At 44.5% G+C, this 16,811-nt stretch overlaps 5 protein-coding genes and 2 long non-coding RNA genes across 13 annotated transcripts; 3 read left to right on the plus strand and 4 right to left on the minus strand.

Moving 5' to 3' along the window:
- Nucleotides 1-886: 886 nt before the first annotated feature.
- LOC136185390 (uncharacterized) lies at nucleotides 887-2,576 on the minus strand. Its single transcript, XR_010669519.1, has 3 exons — nucleotides 1,977-2,576; nucleotides 1,065-1,679; nucleotides 887-1,003 (listed from the first exon to the last, which is right to left on the minus strand). It is a non-coding gene; the product is annotated as an uncharacterized lncRNA (long non-coding RNA).
- A 1,132-nt stretch (nucleotides 2,577-3,708) lies between these two features.
- On the plus strand, nucleotides 3,709-4,765 carry LOC136184095 (zinc finger matrin-type protein 2-like). Its single transcript, XM_065970943.1, has 7 exons — nucleotides 3,709-3,773; nucleotides 3,826-3,919; nucleotides 3,970-4,037; nucleotides 4,090-4,160; nucleotides 4,210-4,283; nucleotides 4,336-4,452; nucleotides 4,515-4,765. The coding sequence occupies exons 1-7, from the start codon at nucleotides 3,765-3,767 to the stop codon at nucleotides 4,703-4,705; spliced, it is 624 nt and encodes a 207-aa protein (XP_065827015.1). The 5' UTR covers nucleotides 3,709-3,764; the 3' UTR covers nucleotides 4,706-4,765.
- On the minus strand, nucleotides 4,743-8,548 carry LOC136184064 (interferon-induced helicase C domain-containing protein 1-like). Of its 5 annotated transcripts, none has more exons than XM_065970917.1 (5): nucleotides 8,489-8,548; nucleotides 5,784-8,371; nucleotides 5,518-5,684; nucleotides 4,932-5,464; nucleotides 4,743-4,883 (listed from the first exon to the last, which is right to left on the minus strand). In XM_065970917.1, exon 2 carries the CDS (start codon nucleotides 8,309-8,311, stop codon nucleotides 5,903-5,905), a length of 2,409 nt encoding a protein of 802 aa, XP_065826989.1. In that variant the 5' UTR covers nucleotides 8,312-8,371; nucleotides 8,489-8,548; the 3' UTR covers nucleotides 4,743-4,883; nucleotides 4,932-5,464; nucleotides 5,518-5,684; nucleotides 5,784-5,902. The 5 variants fall into 5 exon arrangements, with proteins under 5 accessions (XP_065826989.1, XP_065827004.1, XP_065826995.1 ...); XM_065970932.1 differs by having other exon boundaries at nucleotides 5,784-7,962; nucleotides 8,020-8,542; XM_065970923.1 differs by having other exon boundaries at nucleotides 5,784-7,974; nucleotides 8,020-8,542.
- A 34-nt stretch (nucleotides 8,549-8,582) lies between these two features.
- Nucleotides 8,583-9,744, minus strand: LOC136184106 (protein YIPF5 homolog). Its single transcript, XM_065970953.1, has 4 exons — nucleotides 9,364-9,744; nucleotides 9,080-9,225; nucleotides 8,839-9,020; nucleotides 8,583-8,784 (listed from the first exon to the last, which is right to left on the minus strand). The coding sequence occupies exons 1-4, from the start codon at nucleotides 9,629-9,631 to the stop codon at nucleotides 8,622-8,624; spliced, it is 759 nt and encodes a 252-aa protein (XP_065827025.1). The 5' UTR covers nucleotides 9,632-9,744; the 3' UTR covers nucleotides 8,583-8,621.
- A 107-nt stretch (nucleotides 9,745-9,851) lies between these two features.
- Nucleotides 9,852-10,253, minus strand: LOC136184115 (uncharacterized). The gene is made up of 2 exons (XR_010669303.1): nucleotides 10,122-10,253; nucleotides 9,852-10,056 (listed from the first exon to the last, which is right to left on the minus strand). It is a non-coding gene; the product is annotated as an uncharacterized lncRNA (long non-coding RNA).
- A 417-nt stretch (nucleotides 10,254-10,670) lies between these two features.
- Nucleotides 10,671-13,835, plus strand: LOC136190800 (sodium-coupled monocarboxylate transporter 1-like). Of its 3 annotated transcripts, none has more exons than XM_065979082.1 (15): nucleotides 10,671-11,026; nucleotides 11,100-11,638; nucleotides 11,797-11,862; nucleotides 11,911-11,962; nucleotides 12,019-12,086; nucleotides 12,143-12,297; nucleotides 12,348-12,488; nucleotides 12,537-12,672; nucleotides 12,727-12,815; nucleotides 12,865-12,977; nucleotides 13,032-13,105; nucleotides 13,162-13,248; nucleotides 13,299-13,480; nucleotides 13,537-13,688; nucleotides 13,750-13,833. In XM_065979082.1, the coding sequence occupies exons 2-14, from the start codon at nucleotides 11,297-11,299 to the stop codon at nucleotides 13,682-13,684; spliced, it is 1,653 nt and encodes a 550-aa protein (XP_065835154.1). In that variant the 5' UTR covers nucleotides 10,671-11,026; nucleotides 11,100-11,296; the 3' UTR covers nucleotides 13,685-13,688; nucleotides 13,750-13,833. The 3 variants fall into 3 exon arrangements, with proteins under 3 accessions (XP_065835154.1, XP_065835137.1, XP_065835146.1); XM_065979074.1 differs by having other exon boundaries at nucleotides 10,701-10,788; nucleotides 10,941-11,026; nucleotides 13,537-13,835; XM_065979065.1 differs by having other exon boundaries at nucleotides 13,537-13,835.
- Nucleotides 13,836-13,882: 47 nt separating this feature from the next.
- Nucleotides 13,883-16,788, plus strand: LOC136198357 (nucleoporin NDC1-like). The gene is made up of 22 exons (XM_065988283.1): nucleotides 13,883-13,928; nucleotides 13,983-14,103; nucleotides 14,154-14,255; nucleotides 14,305-14,443; nucleotides 14,494-14,548; nucleotides 14,599-14,664; nucleotides 14,720-14,791; nucleotides 14,842-14,878; nucleotides 14,938-15,077; nucleotides 15,133-15,225; nucleotides 15,277-15,358; nucleotides 15,412-15,546; nucleotides 15,603-15,692; nucleotides 15,748-15,815; nucleotides 15,870-15,914; nucleotides 15,965-16,015; nucleotides 16,068-16,131; nucleotides 16,186-16,244; nucleotides 16,296-16,337; nucleotides 16,391-16,490; nucleotides 16,542-16,593; nucleotides 16,663-16,788. The coding sequence occupies exons 1-22, from the start codon at nucleotides 13,911-13,913 to the stop codon at nucleotides 16,718-16,720; spliced, it is 1,689 nt and encodes a 562-aa protein (XP_065844355.1). The 5' UTR covers nucleotides 13,883-13,910; the 3' UTR covers nucleotides 16,721-16,788.
- Nucleotides 16,789-16,811: the final 23 nt, after the last annotated feature.

The raw sequence follows: 16,811 nt of genomic DNA on the forward strand, positions 1-16,811 counted from the left end.
AACCTCGGTAATATTGACTACTCAATGGTGCAACTTGGATTCGCAGCTGCCTTCGCCTTGTTCCTTACAATTGCGCACATCCCGTTAGCGCTTCTTGGGAGTCTCCTAACTAGCTTCTGTGGAAAGCGTGGACATAGAACTTTTTATTTTATTTTTTGCCTTTTTGCATTTATGCTCGTAGCAGTTGGCTTTGGAGGAACCGTTTTTTCCGCGATCAATTTCAATCGTGCCAAACCTTGCCGCCGCTATTCTACAGCTGCTGTTGCTTCCTCTTCTAAGGCGTGTTCAGAAGTGGGGAAAAACGTTATGAAGGACGGAGGGAACGCTGCTGATGCTGCCGTTGCTGTTTCATTCTGTCTTGGAGTTGTCGAGTTTCAGTCGTCTGGACTTGGTGGCGGTGGTTTTCTTTTACATTTTCACGAAGATAACCAAACCGTGACCTCTATAGACTTCAGAAGCGTGGCTCCAATATTAGCTCATAGCAACACTCTTGATAATAAAGGGTTAAATGATTACCCAGAACTATATGTTGCCGTGCCAGGAGAGTTGATAGGATTGCATCAGTTGTGGAAAACCCGTGGAAAGAGCAAGTGGAAAGATTTGATTGCTCCGTCCATCAATTTGGCACGTGACGGTTTCACTGTAAGCAAAGATTTGGCCAACGCTGCTGCTTCTTTCAATAAATCTAACAACGCTTTTTCTCCTCTTCTGAACCTTATCAGACCCAATGGAAATCCGATACAAGAAGGCACTACACTAAAACGACCCAATCTTGCCGCGACGCTAGAAAAAATATCGCTAGAATCAGATTCTGCGTTTTTTTATTATGAAAACGAAATGATTAACAAAATAATTGAAGATCTTCGGCTGGAAGTCTTCTTAGACAGTTCGACTTCGAGGTTTATGTCGTTGATGAAGGGTACGCATCTCCCCGATTATCTAGTCCAGACAGAAGAGTATTTAGCTCGCCTCTTCCGGCAAGTGGAGCCATTCAACAGTTACTCTACAATGTTCCAAAAGAGTACCACATGGATGAAAATGACAGAAACAGTGCTCTTGCTTACCATCGCATCATTGAAAGCTTCAAGTTTGGCTTTGCCGACGAAACGTTTTAGGTGATCCAAAATTTGATCCCAATAGTATTGATCCGACAAAGTCTCTTAAAGTCCTTGGAAAAAAATTTCGGGAGGAATACTATGCCAGACAACTGAAAGAAAAAATAGACGACACTAAAACCTTTAGTCCGGAGCACTACACATCTGAACTTCCAATTGCCACTGACTACAGCCAAGTAGAAAAAGACGATACTGAAACTTCAACAACGCACATTGCCATCATTGATCAACATGGAAATGCTGTTTCACTGACAACATCTGTTGGATTATCATTTGGAAGTGGACTTTTGTCAGAATCAACAGGCATACTTCTGAATTCAGACATGATAGGATTCAGTTTTAGAGGATCTGAAGAGTTCTTTGATCTTCCTTACAATCCAAGCAATCTTATTGTAGGAGGAAAACGACCATTGTCCTCTATGTGTCCCACAATAGTTACGAATTACTCTGGCGGTAAATACAGAGCATCTCTAGTCGTTGGTGGTGCAGGCGGCTCTCGAATAATAACAGCCGTGTCTCTAGCTATAGTTCGTTACTTCTTGTTCGATGAGGACGTATGCAAGTCTGTGAACGACAAAAGACTTCATCATCAATTGGTACCAAATAAAGTTTTTGCGGAGCCGGGATTCAGTAAAGAAATGGTGTCAGAACTTGAGAGAATAGGACACGAAATTGACGTGAAAAAATTGGGTACCGAAGAGAAGCCAACTGCAGTTCATGCTGTGAGTAGGGATTCTTTTGAGGTGCTAACGGCAGCGTGCGATAAACGACTCTCTGGAGAACCCGCAGGATGGTAGAGATTTCACTTCTACCCAACGTTGCATTGGCTCTGCTCTGTGTGTGTCTGTGTGCCAGCCTTACTCTTTTTCCGTATCACTGCTTGCGCTTTGACGTTTCTGTCTTTCCGTTTCGAGCAAAAGTGTGTACGAGGGGCTAGGGACCGAGACATGTGATTCTGCGCAGTAGACGCACGTGACGTAAAACCCCACTTGTCTCGTTTGTGTGTTAGGGTGGAAGCTCGCAAATCGAAGAAAAAATTTCCAAAAATCTAGAAACCTTTTAAAAATTTTCTAGAACATTTTAGAGTAACATGTACCTACATACAAAGGTTTCTCAGCATATTACATGAAAAAGAGACTGTTCTTCTTTGTCTATAGCCTCCTTCAAATGCTGAAATTCAACCGAAACCTTGTATATGTAGGTAAATAATACCCTAGAATGTGCCAGAAACATTTTCGAGCGCTTTCTGGTTATCGTCGAAACGATAATAGTCGTCGCTTTGAAACGGCGACGGTAATTGCAAACACGAATCCCTGAAAAAGTAGAAACGGGTTTCTAACAACTATTATTGGGATTTTTTTCATCATATGCGAGCTTCCACACTTGCTTCTGTACAGAGAACGAGAGACAAGTGGGGTTTACGTCACGTGCGTCTACTGCGCAGAATCACATGTCTCGGTCCCTAGCCCCTCGTAAAGAGCAGGACTAACTTTCACTGAGCATGCTCGCCGCGAGTGAGGTAACAATAGGCATTAGCCAATGAGAATTCAAAGACGCGTTCTTCGAAATGTTTTGGGCTCTGATAAGGTCTAGGGAACTAGATCAGATGTAAATGCCGCGTTAGCTTGCAAGAAAAAGCATAAACTTTCATTTGAGCCTGGGGCTCTTTTTTGTTACATCGCAGATTAGCAGATAATCGGCCTGAAAGACTGAAACCCGACTGTAGCGGCAGAACAAACCCTTCTAACTTCGCGAATAATCGCTGAAATCTCGCGTACGTTTGCAGCGATGTTTACTATGTGCCGCTCAATTGATTTTGGGCAACAAGTCAGAAAAATAGGCCAGGGATTCCATTTTGACGCCTTTTCTTTTTCCGAACCTGACGCCAAAAGTCCGCTGCCTATGGCCGCGAGTCCCGCTCAGTTATGATCATCCTTGACATACCGTACCGTGGGCGTATAGAGAGTGAGCTCGCTTTGCTTACTTAGACACAAGATAAGGAATCAAGATTATCACAGTCGTGGGCCCGTGCAGCCCGACTGCGCTTGTGAGCTCCTCCGCTATTCGTCCACTGTAGGGTACTTCAATACTGATCATAACTAAGCGAGACTCGCTGCAAAAGGCAGCGAACTTTTAGCGTCAGGTGCGAAGAACGAAAACGCGCCAAAATGGAATCCCTGGCCTATTTTTCTGATTTGTCGCCCGAAATCAAATGAGCGGCAAATAGTAAGCTTCGCTGCAAACGTACGCGAGATTTCAGCGATTATTCGCGAAGTTAGAAGGGTTTGTTCTGCCGCTACAGTCGGGTTTCAGTCTTTCAGGCCGATTATCTGCTAATCTGCGATGTAACAAAAAAGAGCCCCAGGCTCAAATGAAAGTTTATGCTTTTTCTTGCAAGCTAACGCGGCATTTACATCTGATCTAGTTCCCTAGACCTTATCAGAGCCCAAAACATTTCGAAGAACGCGTCTTTGAATTCTCATTGGCTAATGCCTATTGTTACCTCACTCGCGGCGAGCATGCTCAGTGAAAGTTAGTCCTGCTCTCGTAAAGTGTGTTTGGCGTCCCACGAACTCACCGCACCTAACGCACGTTAGCATTCAATTTTCTACGTTTTCGCCAATTCTCTAAGCATTGCATTGCCAAACCATGGCTCAGGTAGGTAACCTCTGCTTCATTTGTTTCTGTAATTTTATTTCGATCGCTGTAGAAGAAAGAATCGGACTCGTTTCGTCGAACGTGGGACAAAACTCACTATGAACAACTCGCCAGGGAAAGATCATCAAAAGAAGAGGAAGAGAAACGTGAAAATTGTCAGCAGCACGCGTTTCTATCTAACGTTAACTACATTCAGGAGTTAAAATTCCTAAAATGAAGCCAGGAGACAAATCATTGCTGAAGCCGCGAAGTGACGACGTCGCAGTGAGGAATTTTATAGGAGAACGTCCGTTTTTAGCTCTAAGAGATGCCTTAGGGAGACTTGGAGTCAACAGTCGGAAAGTCGATCATGATTTCCAATGATCCAGTATCGCAAAGTGCGGCTGGGTAATTGGCTAATTGATTAATATTCGGTAAAATAAGTTCTTGATTTCAGATTTTACTGTAAAATTTGTGACTGCGTCGTAAAAGATTCTATTAATTATCTCGATCACGTGAACGGTCGAAAGCGTGAGTTTTATTTGAGATCGAATAATTGGAATTTAGCTAGACGAATTTTCAGATCAGCGAAATTTGGGCATGTCCATGAAAGTTGAGAGATCAACACTGGATCAAGTAAAGGCTCGATTTGAGGTACACAAGAAACGAGCACAAGCAAAATTTGAAGTCAGAGAATACGGTAACATTCATAAATCGCCAATGACAAAAACCGTGAAATTTGGCTGCATTGATTTTAAAAAGACATGGATGCCCAGGTTGCTGCTCAGCGAGAAGAAGAAGAGAAAATTCGCGCGGAAAAAAGAGAAAAACGAAGGCAGCGAAAGCGCAAAGGAAAAGTCGATGATATCAATGATCAGGGAGGAGACGAGGCGACGTCAGAGATGGCTGCTCTAATGGGTTTTGGAGGATTTGGTACTACAAAGAAGACGTGAGATTTTATCCCTGTCTTGTTACTCTCTCTCACTAAGATAAAATACAATCTCACTCAATAATGGCACACGCAAATAGAGATAGAGATAGAGATAGATGTTTTTTGGTAGGACAAGGCTACTCGGGTGAACTGAATAGATCGTAGAACAAGGAACCATATGCACGATCCGCTGGTTGCCGCTATAGCAGAAAATTAGAGCAAAAAATCTATGGAATAAGTCTAATTACCTGGCTAGGTGGAAAAGGCAGTTCATCGTCGTCTATGTTGACTGTTTCTGGCGTTTTCTTTTTTCCTGACTTCAAGGGGTCTTCTTCAGAGAGACGAGCCACTTTGGGTGACTCTTTGCCTTCCTGTCGTACTTATCTAATCTACTATAATATCTTCCAAGGCAGTACTGTAACCTGATTGGGTGTTTTCAATAATAATGGACTTTCCGAATCGGAACTAATGACTATCACGTCGCGAGACGGACCTTGTAACGTCGAGGAATTGCCTTCGATGAAGCAAGCTAAATTTAGGTCCGCTTCGGATGATTGTTTATTGTTTCGTTGCTGATTCTCACTCCTGCGTTGTTTGCCGGTGGTTTTCTGAACGAAACTTGCTTGTGGTGCTGTGTTCTCGTCTCCGGAGTAGTCTTGATTGGTGGAATTTAGACTATCACCCGGTTTGACTCTGACAAGTCGTCGAGCAGATAGCAGAGGTGAATCATCACTGACAAAGTCAAACACACTAGAAGGTCTTTGCTTTCTTTGCTTTCTGACTGAAATAGAATTGTGAGCTATTAATTCATAAAAGCATTAGAGATTGAGATACCTTTGGTTATGAGAGCAAAATTTTTCTTTTCATCGGCTGATAGTTCTTTCCATTCTGATCTAAGCTGCTTTCTGAGTTTTCCTTCCACAATCGTAGGATCTCTTGCTTCAAGAAGAGGTCTTTTCTGATTGAAGTACACCTGGAAGCTTGGCCGTTTTCGTTCCATCCTAAAAGATACTATTAGAGAAAATATGTAACGTGAGAAAGGAGGAAAAGAGGAAGGGAGAGGGCTAGGAAGGGCTAGGAGAAAGAGTTAGAGAAATCACCCAAGTCAATTTGCATCACACAAACAGTTCATATCTTCAAACTGAGAAATCGTGCACGTCGAAATAGGACGAAAAGAGGTGATACATAAAAAAGATGCCATTCATTTCAGCCACAGCACTCAAAACTTTTTGTTTCGTTCTTGACGGGCAACGATGTTTGTCGTTGCCACTTCCATATTCTTTTCCTGTTCCAGCAACCTATGGATACCTCCGGCTTGATCTGGATCGCGGCAAATCGCCACCAATTGGCCCCCTGCAGCCCGAGCTCTACCGCGCACTTGCACAAGAGAGGTCAGAGTGCGAGGAATAGACGTTTGAATAACGAGCTTGCACTCAGGCAAATCGACGCCCTCTTCAGCGACGTTGGTGGCTACGATGATGTTGAATTTTCCCTCCCGGACTGCTTTCATTGCCTCCTCCTGCTGTCTCGTTGTCATTCCCTTAGCTCTCGGTTTAGCAGCAGTTGATTTGCCGTGACCAGTAACTCTGATCGTTTTGAGGCCCAAGCTTGTCAGCCGTGGATGAATATTCAGATACTTTTCCAGCCCTATGGCAATCTCGCGCTTCGTCACGAGAATCATTGCGTACAATTTGTAAGTGCCGTCATCTTTCTTGGACTCGGTCCACGGCAAAGTCGTAATCTCTTCAACGACTTTTGCTACCCCTGACGGCATGCTTTCTTTGTCGGTTCCAGCAGCGTCAACGGCATCGTCTAACAATCCCCACGGAAGGGTAGGAAAGGTCTTTCTTTTCTCAGGGGTAATCAGTTCCTGGATCTCTTCTTTCGCTTCAAGCACGCCGCTAGCATTCACTACCCCGGCGGCTGTAAACAAATCTGTTATGTGGTCCATGAGTTCCTTCAAGTTGGAGCGTGAATGCGTTTTCTCGTCAAAGCAAATATTAAAAGCATCTGTTAGCTTCTTTTCGACAGTTTCATCGTCGAGAGCGAGCTCATCGGGATCGACTTCGGCCAAATGACTCACGTCAAGGCGTGTCTGAAGCAATTTGACGCAATGCCGTACGTGCTGATTCAGAAGATCAAGCACCTTTTCCTCAATTGCCGACATGGGAGCATAAGCGCAGCGAATTGTTGTTTTTGGTCGATACCTTTCGTACTCAGACATGCTCTCGGTTACTTTTGCCAACTTGCAGTCCATATCACCGAGCAGCCTATTGACTTTTTCCTCCGTCTTCTTCACCGTGACGTCTCCAGCGGGAGACGCCGTTAGCCCGAGTATCTTGGGCTTGTGAAGAATCTTTCCCTCCTCGCTGCCCTCCTCGCTGCCCTCCTCGCTGCCCTCACCGTCTTTGACGTCACCATCGCTCTCTCCCCAGTAATGCACCCTCATAATCATTCGATAGGGATGCCTTTTGACGCAGTGATGCGCTTCGTCGAAGACGAGAAGGGAGACGTCGTCCCAGCGCAGCTCACCAGTTTTCAGCAGATTTTGATAGCTTCCCGCGGTTATGACGATAATGTCGTGCTGATGCAGATGATGACAGCCCGTGGCGAGCCTTCGCCGATCACCGCAGACGAGAGCCACTCGAACTTGATGATTATCTGACCCGATTTTGACCTCGCAGAGATCGTCCTTGAAGGCGGCGCCTTGCTGAAAGACGAGCAGCTTGCGATCGACAATGAATATCACTTGTCTCGTGGGATTCTCTCGGAGCATGTGGCTAACGACGAGAGTTGACGTGAGCGTTTTTCCCATGCCGGTTGGAAGAAATATGACGACGTTCGTTGCAATTGCCTTCTTGTATAGTTCGTTCTGATAAGATCGAGGGTTACGCCTTGCCAGGCGATCTTTTGGAGTAAGGCCTTTGGTCACAAGAGGAGGATGATCTTTCTTTGGTGCCTTCTCCATCAATCGTTTCGCAGGTGACTGCGCAATCAGTCGATCGATTGTCATCTCTGCTAGGGCTCTGTGAGCTGGACTTCCTTTATGCAATTCCAACTGTTCCATCGTATTGCAAAGTTTGAGGCAGACGTCGCAGAACGGCACATCGCTTTCCCCAGCATCTTTCTTCTCCTTGTAATAGCGAAGAGCGTCTACTTTCTTTCGATGCTCGGTTCCTTTGTAGTGGCTCTTTGCCGAATCGACGTGATTAAAAGCTCTGCGGCAAATCTCGCAATAGTCGAGATTCACATCGCCAATATTAGAGTCAGAAGATGATTCTGGTCCGTCAACTGCGTCATAGAATATTTCATTGCTGTCTGAATCTGTTTCCTGACCTTTCTCTTTTTCTTTTTCTTTCCCTTTCTCTTCTCTCTTTTTGTGCTTCGTTCCGCTACGGTGCGACTCTTCCATGTAAACCGACGTCAGTTCGACTTCAGGACACACCGGACACTGACGAGGATACGAGCCGCTCAGTGAACCCGAAGTAGGGCTACCAGTCAGTAGTCCATTAGCCTTCAATCGTTTTTGATGCTGCTTTCCCTTGTAGTGAGCTGTAGCCTGATCGCGATGGTTGAACGTCGTACTGCACAGCTTGCACTCCGTCGTGCTCTCGCCAGCTTCTGCCATCGTTCTCTTTCTGATTATCGACGCGTTAATGAACTCGCCTCTTGTTTCTCACGGCCTTTTCTACCCAGGGAGAGAAGCCAAGTCCCCGGGAAATTCCCACGCGTAATAACGAAAATAGGATTTGCACCGCTTTGCTCGGAGCTGACACCGGAAAAAGGAAGTGCCGGTTTTGCTTACCGATGCGTTTTCGAGGTGGTACAGCACCGCAGGGTCGTGTAAAGCGGAGAGAAAACGTGTCGTCAAATCAGCTAACGTGCGCGGGTCTTCGACGAACATTTTTATGACTTTTTATTTTGTTTATGTTTTCTACCTAGAAGGCAGTAAGCAAGGCAAAAACGGAATAAAGCAGTGCACATGGATAGGCAACAAGGGGCTGCTGGGAGTCCATAGCCAGAGATGAAACAAATAGCTTGGACGCAGACCAACTGCACCATGCGACGATAACTGAAACCAAAAGTCCACCAACCCAGCCTCTAATAAAACCAAAACGAAAATCATTAAATTGTACTAACTGATGATGTACATACTGTATGGGAAACGCGAGTGACGAGCCGCACAGAAAAACCATAGGCAATAGACAGTATCCAAGAACGCTAATTGTGCATCCCATCGAAACGCCGTGTACACTCATGAGATTGAGCACGGCATACATAGCAAGACAACCCATCAATCCAACACCATAGATGTATCCAAAATGAACTTTGCCGTGCTATAATAAAAAATCAATTAATCGGTCTATTTCTTTTTTCTTGTGTGCGACCGACGTACTAAAAGGAGAAGGGCTCCAAATGCGAGGCAAAAGACAAGAGGTCCCGCCATGTCCGTGTCGTCCATGATGTGCGTGTCGGCACGCTTGATTGGATTCAACACCTGAATTGTTTTGTCCTTAATGTGCTGAAAATTAATTCCCAACTCTAAGAAATCGCGTCAGATATATAGAGGAGAAATACCTATCATAGTAAATTCTGTCCAAAGATCACCTGAAGAATAGAACCAGTGAGAAACGCTGGCTCAGAGGTGATCCTTCGACAAAGACTCTATTGTATCGTTACCTTCGAGTAGAGGAGGCTCGTCGTCGAACGAAGAACTGCCTTGTGGCGCTTGAGACGTCATGGAGCCCATAGGATCTTGATAGGAAGGATCGTAAGGCGGTTGAGACAATGGAGGAGGGGGCTGGGCTTCGTAGGACGGTGGAACTCCGGACGACGGGTAGAATTCCGTTTGGGAGCGACCGTACTGTCCATGTTGATCGTCTCCAGTGGGAATGGAATACCCGGAGTCGAAGAACGGCTGGTCAGACATGGGAACGCTCGAGTCCATCGCGGCGGAAACGTAGATCTAGCGTGCGTTAGGCGAATCTCTTTCTCGTCGAGACGTCGTTTTCCCGACGAAATCGACAGAATAGCAGCGAATGCGCTGCTGCTCTTGTAAAGAACGACTGGCCAAAACAATACGAAGGGGACCGCCTATATGAATGCATGGGTCGTTTAGCTAGGCCACCTCCTTACACGACAGTTAGGAAGCCGGCAAAAATATCATATGCAACCAAAGCATGAATTTTTATTCTCGTACAATCGTTCCATTAATTAATCAACAAAACTGTTTTAGAGAAAAGTGCCAACGGGGCACAAAAAAAATAAAATAGTTTCAACTGTGCCAACGGGCACAAAACACCTTCGATCAGCTCACTGTTCGGCCGTCAGAACGTCACTGAGAGTGGCGTTCCTCGTACGCGCACCTAGGAGCTGTATATATGTCCCAAGGCGCAATATTACAAAGATATCGCATCGACATTGCTTCGCTTACTTACCGCACGAAGCGCAGACTTTGTCTTGCGAACGCGGAACGACCAGAAAAGCGCACGATAGGTCGTACGCCACTCCGCATTGTCCGCACCTCCAGATTACTCCTTCCAGAGTATGGCGCTACAACAGGGTCAAAATGAATGAATGAATGAATGAATGAATGAATGAATGATACGAATGAATGAATGAATGAATGAATGAATGAATGATTCGAACGAATGAATGAATGAATGAATGAATGAATGAATGATTCGAATGAATGAATGAATGAATGAATGAATGAATGAATGAATGAATGAATGAATGAATGAATGAATGAATGAATGAATGAATGAATGAATGAATGAATGAATGATACGAATGAATGAATGAATGAATGAATGAATGAATGAATGATACGAATGAATGAATGAATGAATGAATGAATGAATGAATGAATGAATAAATGAATGATTCGAACGACTGAATGATACGAATGAATGAATGAATGAATGAATGAATGAATGAAGAGGGCCCTTGCACCTCTCGCAATCTATTTGCAGTCTAGCGCTAGTGATATAATCTTCACTTCCGACGATTCATCTTACTGCTTCGTTCCATCTTCTTCCTCCGCGACCACGAGAGAACTGTGCACCTTCTCACCAAGGCCACCGCATACATAACACAGCAATCGTACCTACTTAACTAATTAATTGGGCGTCAACGTCCGCACTGTAGATGCGATCGTTTAGTAGTCTGGATGCCAGACCCTCTCGCTCGGGGAGAGGGTCTGGCATCCAGACCATACTAATCGTTTAGATGATGCAATATTCGCTGGTGACCAGGTCACTGTGATCAATTTACCAAGGCAACGAGTCGCTGGTTGGCCGAGAAATTTGCGCCAATTTGTTTTAGCACCAAAAAAATAATGGCGAGTCTTCGACTACTGTACCGTGACGCGTGTATGCGGATTAGGATTAACGTTTAGATTTCACTCTCTGTAGGGGTTCCTCGTGCCGAAGTTGCAAGCGGCAGCAAAAAGAGACTCAGACAAGACAAAAATTAGACTTTTCGGCCGGCACGTGCAAGCGTGGACTACTACAGCTACGCAAACGACCCTTTCGAGAGCAATCGCAAAGCAAAACGAACACGGAACCTTTTCTTTCCTTTTTAGCGTGCTTTAGGCCTATCTCAGCGAAAAATGGCGGCTCCTCATTTTGCTTCGATCGACTATATCGTATTCGGATTAACGGTCTGCGCGTCACTGACGATCGGATTGGGTCTCTCGCGAGCGGGACGTAACCGTACAGAGTCGACGTCTGAATTTCTCATGGCCGGACGCAGCATGAAAAGCGTCCCGATCGCTCTATCGCTTCTCGCTTCATTTTTATCGGCCGTCACGATTCTGGGCTTCCCATCCGAGGTCTATTTCTACGGCGTTCAGTACGCTATCGGCGTCTTAGCTTATTTCATTGCCGCACCGATTGTCGTTTCCGTGTTTGTACCTGTCTTCTATGGGCTCAAGTTGACGAGCGCTTACGAGGTGAAATTCATAGAGGAATCTATTCTAAGGCGGTCAATAGTCGTTTACTGGGTGAATTTTTGAGTTGGGGACTAATCAACGATCACCGGACCTCAAGACATCCGCCTTATTACATTGAGTCGTTCATGCCTCTGCATTAATCCTAGTCGATTTTTTAGTATTTGGAGAAACGGTTCTCGTCGCAAGTTCGTTCTCTGGCCTCCGTTGTGTTTCTCTTGCAAACGGTAAGACTATGGGTGCTGTCTGTGTTTTTTACAGAACGTTTTTCTTAGTTACTTTACTCAGCAATTGCTGTCTATGCACCCGCACTAGCCTTGGATGCTGGTAGATAAACTCATCTCAGTAATTTCACGTCTTTCTTACCAATCTTTGCCTTACAGTGACGGGATTTTCCGTGTGGACAAGCATAATATGCGGCGGCCTTGTAGCAACCGTCTATACAGCACTAGTATGCGAGTTAGCATAGGGTGGGTATCTAGAATGGTCATTGGGATGCGTTTTGAGGGAGGAATGAAGGCGGTGATTTGGACGGACGTGTTTCAGGCAATTATCATGCTTGTTGGGATTTTATCAGTAATTGTTCTGGGAGTTGGCCGTCTTGAAGGCTTTGGCTCGGTATTCGATATTAGTTCTAAAGGGCAGCGATTGAATTTACTCAAGTGCGTGATAATAAATTACGATTAACTTTGTCTAACTCGGATTTGCTTAGTTTTAGTCTCGATCCTACTGAACGCCTGACTTTTTGGTCTCTAATCTGTGGTCATCTATTTAATTATCTCTCACTATGGGGCACCAGTCAAACGTCAGTGCAGCGAATTCTCACAGCTAACAGTCTTGACGCTGCAAAGAAGTAGAAAGCGCGATTTTTGATAGATCAATTCACTGTTTTCATCTCTAGGTCTGTCTGGATGATGATTCCTTTGACTCTTTTTACCATTACACTCTGCTCACTCTGCGGACTTGTTGTTTATGCCGTCTATTCCAATGAACGCTGTGATCCTATAAGTGCTCATCTTGTTTGCAAAGATGATCAGGTATTTAGCAATACATTAATTAATCCAGTTATCTTCTTTTCAATGTTGCCGTAGATTTTACCATTTTTTGTCATTGATGTTTTGAGAGGAATTCCGGGCTTAGCTGGCCTATTTGTCTCATGTATTGTTAGCGCTACTTTGAGGTCAGCCTCTTATGTATCGTCTAAATAAGCTATACGCGATTTTTAATAGTACTATTTCGTCTAATTTAAATTCGATGGCGACCATTACATTGGAAGATTTTATTAAGCCACGTTTGGTCAATCTTTCAGACGCGAAGGCAACAATTATGTCAAAATGGCTATGTAATTCAAATTTCATTTTTTTGAAGTAGCATGATGTTTTTCTGCTTTATCTAGCGCTTTGTTACGGTATTCTGGTTATTGCGATGTCTTTTGGATTTTCCTACATGCAAAACCAACGATTGATATCCGTGAGCAAATGCTCTCTCTACTCTAAGTGATCTGAAATAATGATTTGTTAATTAAGGCTGCAGCTAGTGTATTTGGCGCAACAGGAGGCCCTCTTCTGGGAGTCTTCACACTTGGCATGTTTGTCCCAAAAAGCAATCACAAGGTAAAGATTAAATTTCCGTAATCTCTTTGATCAATTTTTTACAAACTAAGGGTGCCTTGGTTGGTCTACTGTCAGGCTTGCTTCTAATGATATGCATATGTATTGGTGCTGAATGGTATCCCAATCCTCATTGGTCTCGATTGCCTGTACCGTCAACTGAAGGATGTCAAGCGGTTCAGGACATTTCTTGCTCACTCTCGAACGGGATTGAAAAAGCAGTAACTGGCTCTGAGTACGCCTGTTCTCACTATTACTGATCTCACTGATTGCCTAACTCTCTTTGCATAGGTCGTCATTTATTTTTGGGATCTCATTTATGTGGTACAGTTTTCTGGGCTTTGTGATAACCTTTGTCATTGGCTACTTGGCGAGCATCTTTTCTGCTGGTCAGTCGAATCCTGTTGACCAGAGGCTTTTGGTTTGGCAGAGAAGTTGAATTGGTCAGGCACCTGGATAGAGTAATTCTTGCGTAGATTTCTTGAAACGCGAATTTGTACATAGTGGTCCGCCGTCGGAAGACCAGCCAAGTGTGCTGAGACGTGTTTGTGCATAGCTGTGCATTGTAACTATAAATAATAAAGATTTAGATAGAATCTTCGCTGTTTATAAACCCGCTTCGCTTAGCTCCCGTACTCGAAGCCCGTACCTAGTGTGCTCGAGAAATGGAACACTACAGATCAGTACCGGCCTATACGACAGCGGCTTCGTTTTCTCGACCTACTATACCGTTTTAGGTTCGTCAGTGGAGATTCGTAGGAATTTGTGGCTGGGTAGTCGTGCTTTCACCGATTCCGTGCGTGGCATTGACGTTCTTATCGCACTGGAGCCTATTTCATCCCATTGCGTGGATCCAGGGTGCGCTTCTACGCTTCTCGCTCGCTCCCACGACCGAGACGACCCTCTAGATTCCCTCGGAACGATCCTATCGGCAAATTTCGTCGCCTTTTGCTCTCTTTTCGGCTTCCTGGCCGCCTTCTCGACGTTCTCCTTCAGTTGGATTGTCCGAGGTACGATCGTCGAACGAAGCGGACGCAGAAATGCAGAAATGAATTATAGCCAAGCCCCAAGTCTATTCGACGCGACTCGAACGATGGATATGCCCTTTCATTGGCTTCAAACTCATTTCCTTACTTCTACATACACTTTGCGGTGCTCTATATGCCAAGCTGTCGCTTTGGCTATTCCTCCCGGACGGGTAATGAATTTTAATTAAATTTCAGTATCTAATTGATAAACTATATCTAGTTTTATTGAAACTCAAAGTCTGGCTCAGTTTTATGTTCGATATTGCAGTTGGATGGTAATCGTTTTATGAGTAAATTTATCTAAGATTTTCAGGGGTATCCATAGGGCGTTTATGTTTTCACAAATGAAATATGGCGGAAAGGTCATTGCCTTTCATTCCCTTCACTAAAAGTATTGACCTTTAGTGGAACTCTACTGAAACTGTGTAAACAAAGGGTCTGTATAGCAACGTAGGCTGTTTCGGATAAGAAACGGAATAAAGGAGACGGTCTATGACAGTCTTATCACTTCAATGAAGGTGAACTTAAACTCATTCTAATTAGAACAAAAAGTCATCTTTCTATGTAGGCATTACGGATATTTCTTCCTTTTCATTTTATTGCTGGTGCAGTCTTTTTCTCGAATTAGCTTCTCTTATTTATTTGGTATCTTTTCTCTCGCAAGGCTTTCGGTTTCCGGTGCTTGCCATTGGTTTCTGGGACCTGTGCAGTCTCTCGTTCCTTCAGATTCTATTGTCTCACGGATTTATCTTGTCCTTCATCTGGTCCCTCGGAAGACGCATATACACCGTGTTTAGCACCCACGTATAAACAGATCTTCAACTGAAGTAACGATTACTGATACTTTCTGGCAATCTAGGATCTCAAATTTCCGATCATTGCTAAATTTGATCATGAGCGGAATCGCCTCCTCACGACAGCCTTGGGGGAAGAGAGAGATCCGTTGCTACAAGTAACAAGTGAAAGGAAGAGACTAAAATAGTAGTCTGAATTCTCTTTTTAGCAATTGGCCTATTCCAGCTTGAGCTCCATTTCCGAACAGCCCGGCCGCGAAAGGAAACAAATATTCAGTCTAAGTCAGCCAGGCAAGCAGAGCCTTTTACACCCAAAAAATGCTTGAAATTTGGTAACTTTTTAGGCGGCGTTCCTAAGATTTGGCAAGCAGTGAGTAAAGAGTGCTTGAAACTGATGGACAATCTGACGGAAAAGCTGGGAGGTCGACCTTCAGGAGCGAGCCAAACGTTCGGACTTCCAACACCGGACATTCCTCAACGTAAGCCAAATGCACAATAGAAACTCCAAGACCGAGTAAGTTTTGTCATACTGTAGTCGGTGCAAGAACTCCTGGCTGGTCGAATGTGAGCAACGTCCGTCCGAGAAGCAGCGTCCATGGAGTCAAAGCTTGGGCTATGTCGCCTGGTAGGAGCAAAGAAACGATTCTGTTGCCTTATTATACGTGCGGTCATCTTTATAGGAAACCCACCAGTGATTGACGTTGGGAATAGAACAGCGGGTGAAAGCTGGTTGACTGCGAGGAGTCAAGTAAGCGTTTTTCCTACAAACAGGGAGCAGGTCATTTATTGATTAATAATGTAGTTGGATCAAGCGCCTGCAGACTTAGCGTCTACTCCACCACATACAGTACGAACTAGGGGTGCCCTATGTATCTCGCCAATCGTCTGATTTTATAGATTTTTGGTCAGCTGAAAAGCAGACCGATTTTCGCCTATTTCGCTGGACCGGTGCGGATGGTATTGATCAATTGTAATAGGTATGCATTCTTCTTCTCTTCAGTTGCCACATGCGGAAAAGCAGACGATCTTTTCCGGTTGCCAGTGTCACATATGGGCCGTAGAAGGTAAAGGGAGAATTTCCATTTATACATTCATACATATTCGTTTGTGCTTGATAGCTCTTACTCACCTCGTTGTTGCATCGTACACAGAAGACGACTATGGCGTTGTACAAAAGGTATATTCATTTTTTTAGTCGTGCATAGCGCAAGCGTTCCAGTTCCTTTAGGATTTAGCAAAGATCGTTTCGTCTCTGCTTAGTCTTCTTCAGGCAAGAGAGAAACGAAACTATTTTATTACGCATTCACGTTCTTTTCACTCCAGTCAGTAGAGGAGCACACGCGCTTGACTCTGGCGGCACTGCGAAGCCAAAGCGGCGTGAACAACACCGACGACCTCACTCTACGCTACGGCCTAAAATCAGGTCTTCAAAAAATAATCGTCTAATACAGCAATAATTACCAAATCTATTCAGCACTTCGAAGAGGACTCGCCGCAATAGCGATAACATTCAAACGCCATCTGAAGTAAGACCCAATTAATCAATTTCGAAATAATCAATTTTCGCGTCGTCCTTGTCGCCTTTTCCTTCGCAGAGATTTCGACTTTTCTTCCGAACAGCTCAATAGATTGAGCGTCCTAGCAGACTTTTAAGAATAGCAACGTCTAGCCTCTTCGCGCATCTCACGTGAGAGGCGAACATAAGAGACAGTCTAAACGAGTTAGAGGAAAACGCCGCCCCCAC

The sequence above is a fragment of the Oscarella lobularis genome, chromosome 1, assembly GCF_947507565.1.
Source record: "Oscarella lobularis chromosome 1, ooOscLobu1.1, whole genome shotgun sequence".
Classification (NCBI taxonomy): domain Eukaryota; kingdom Metazoa; phylum Porifera; class Homoscleromorpha; order Homosclerophorida; family Oscarellidae; genus Oscarella; species Oscarella lobularis.

What these genes read in the sequence shown, in the direction of transcription:
- LOC136184095 (XM_065970943.1), top strand. An exon ending in CGCGAAGTGACGACGTCGCA is followed by an intron (nt 4,038 to 4,089) that starts GTGAGGAATTTT and finishes GAGATGCCTTAG; the next exon opens with GGAGACTTGGAGTCAACAGT. An exon ending in GTATCGCAAAGTGCGGCTGG is followed by an intron (nt 4,161 to 4,209) that starts GTAATTGGCTAA and finishes TCTTGATTTCAG; the next exon opens with ATTTTACTGTAAAATTTGTG.
- LOC136184064 (XM_065970917.1), bottom strand. Translation starts at nt 8,311, where the DNA reads ATGGCAGAAGCTGGCGAGAGCACGACGGAGTGCAAGCTGTGCAGTACG.
- LOC136184106 (XM_065970953.1), bottom strand. Translation starts at nt 9,631, where the DNA reads ATGGACTCGAGCGTTCCCATGTCTGACCAGCCGTTCTTCGACTCCGGG. An exon ending in TTGGAGCCCTTCTCCTTTTA is followed by an intron (nt 9,021 to 9,079) that starts GTACGTCGGTCG and finishes TTTTTATTATAG; the next exon opens with CACGGCAAAGTTCATTTTGG. An exon ending in TCACTCGCGTTTCCCATACA is followed by an intron (nt 8,785 to 8,838) that starts GTATGTACATCA and finishes TGGTTTTATTAG; the next exon opens with AGGCTGGGTTGGTGGACTTT.
- LOC136190800 (XM_065979065.1), top strand. Translation starts at nt 11,297, where the DNA reads ATGGCGGCTCCTCATTTTGCTTCGATCGACTATATCGTATTCGGATTA. An exon ending in AGTCTTGACGCTGCAAAGAA is followed by an intron (nt 12,489 to 12,536) that starts GTAGAAAGCGCG and finishes TTTCATCTCTAG; the next exon opens with GTCTGTCTGGATGATGATTC. An exon ending in ATTGTTAGCGCTACTTTGAG is followed by an intron (nt 12,816 to 12,864) that starts GTCAGCCTCTTA and finishes GATTTTTAATAG; the next exon opens with TACTATTTCGTCTAATTTAA.
- LOC136198357 (XM_065988283.1), top strand. An exon ending in TCCCATTGCGTGGATCCAGG is followed by an intron (nt 14,104 to 14,153) that starts GTGCGCTTCTAC and finishes ACGACCCTCTAG; the next exon opens with ATTCCCTCGGAACGATCCTA. An exon ending in CTTCAGTTGGATTGTCCGAG is followed by an intron (nt 14,256 to 14,304) that starts GTACGATCGTCG and finishes AATGAATTATAG; the next exon opens with CCAAGCCCCAAGTCTATTCG.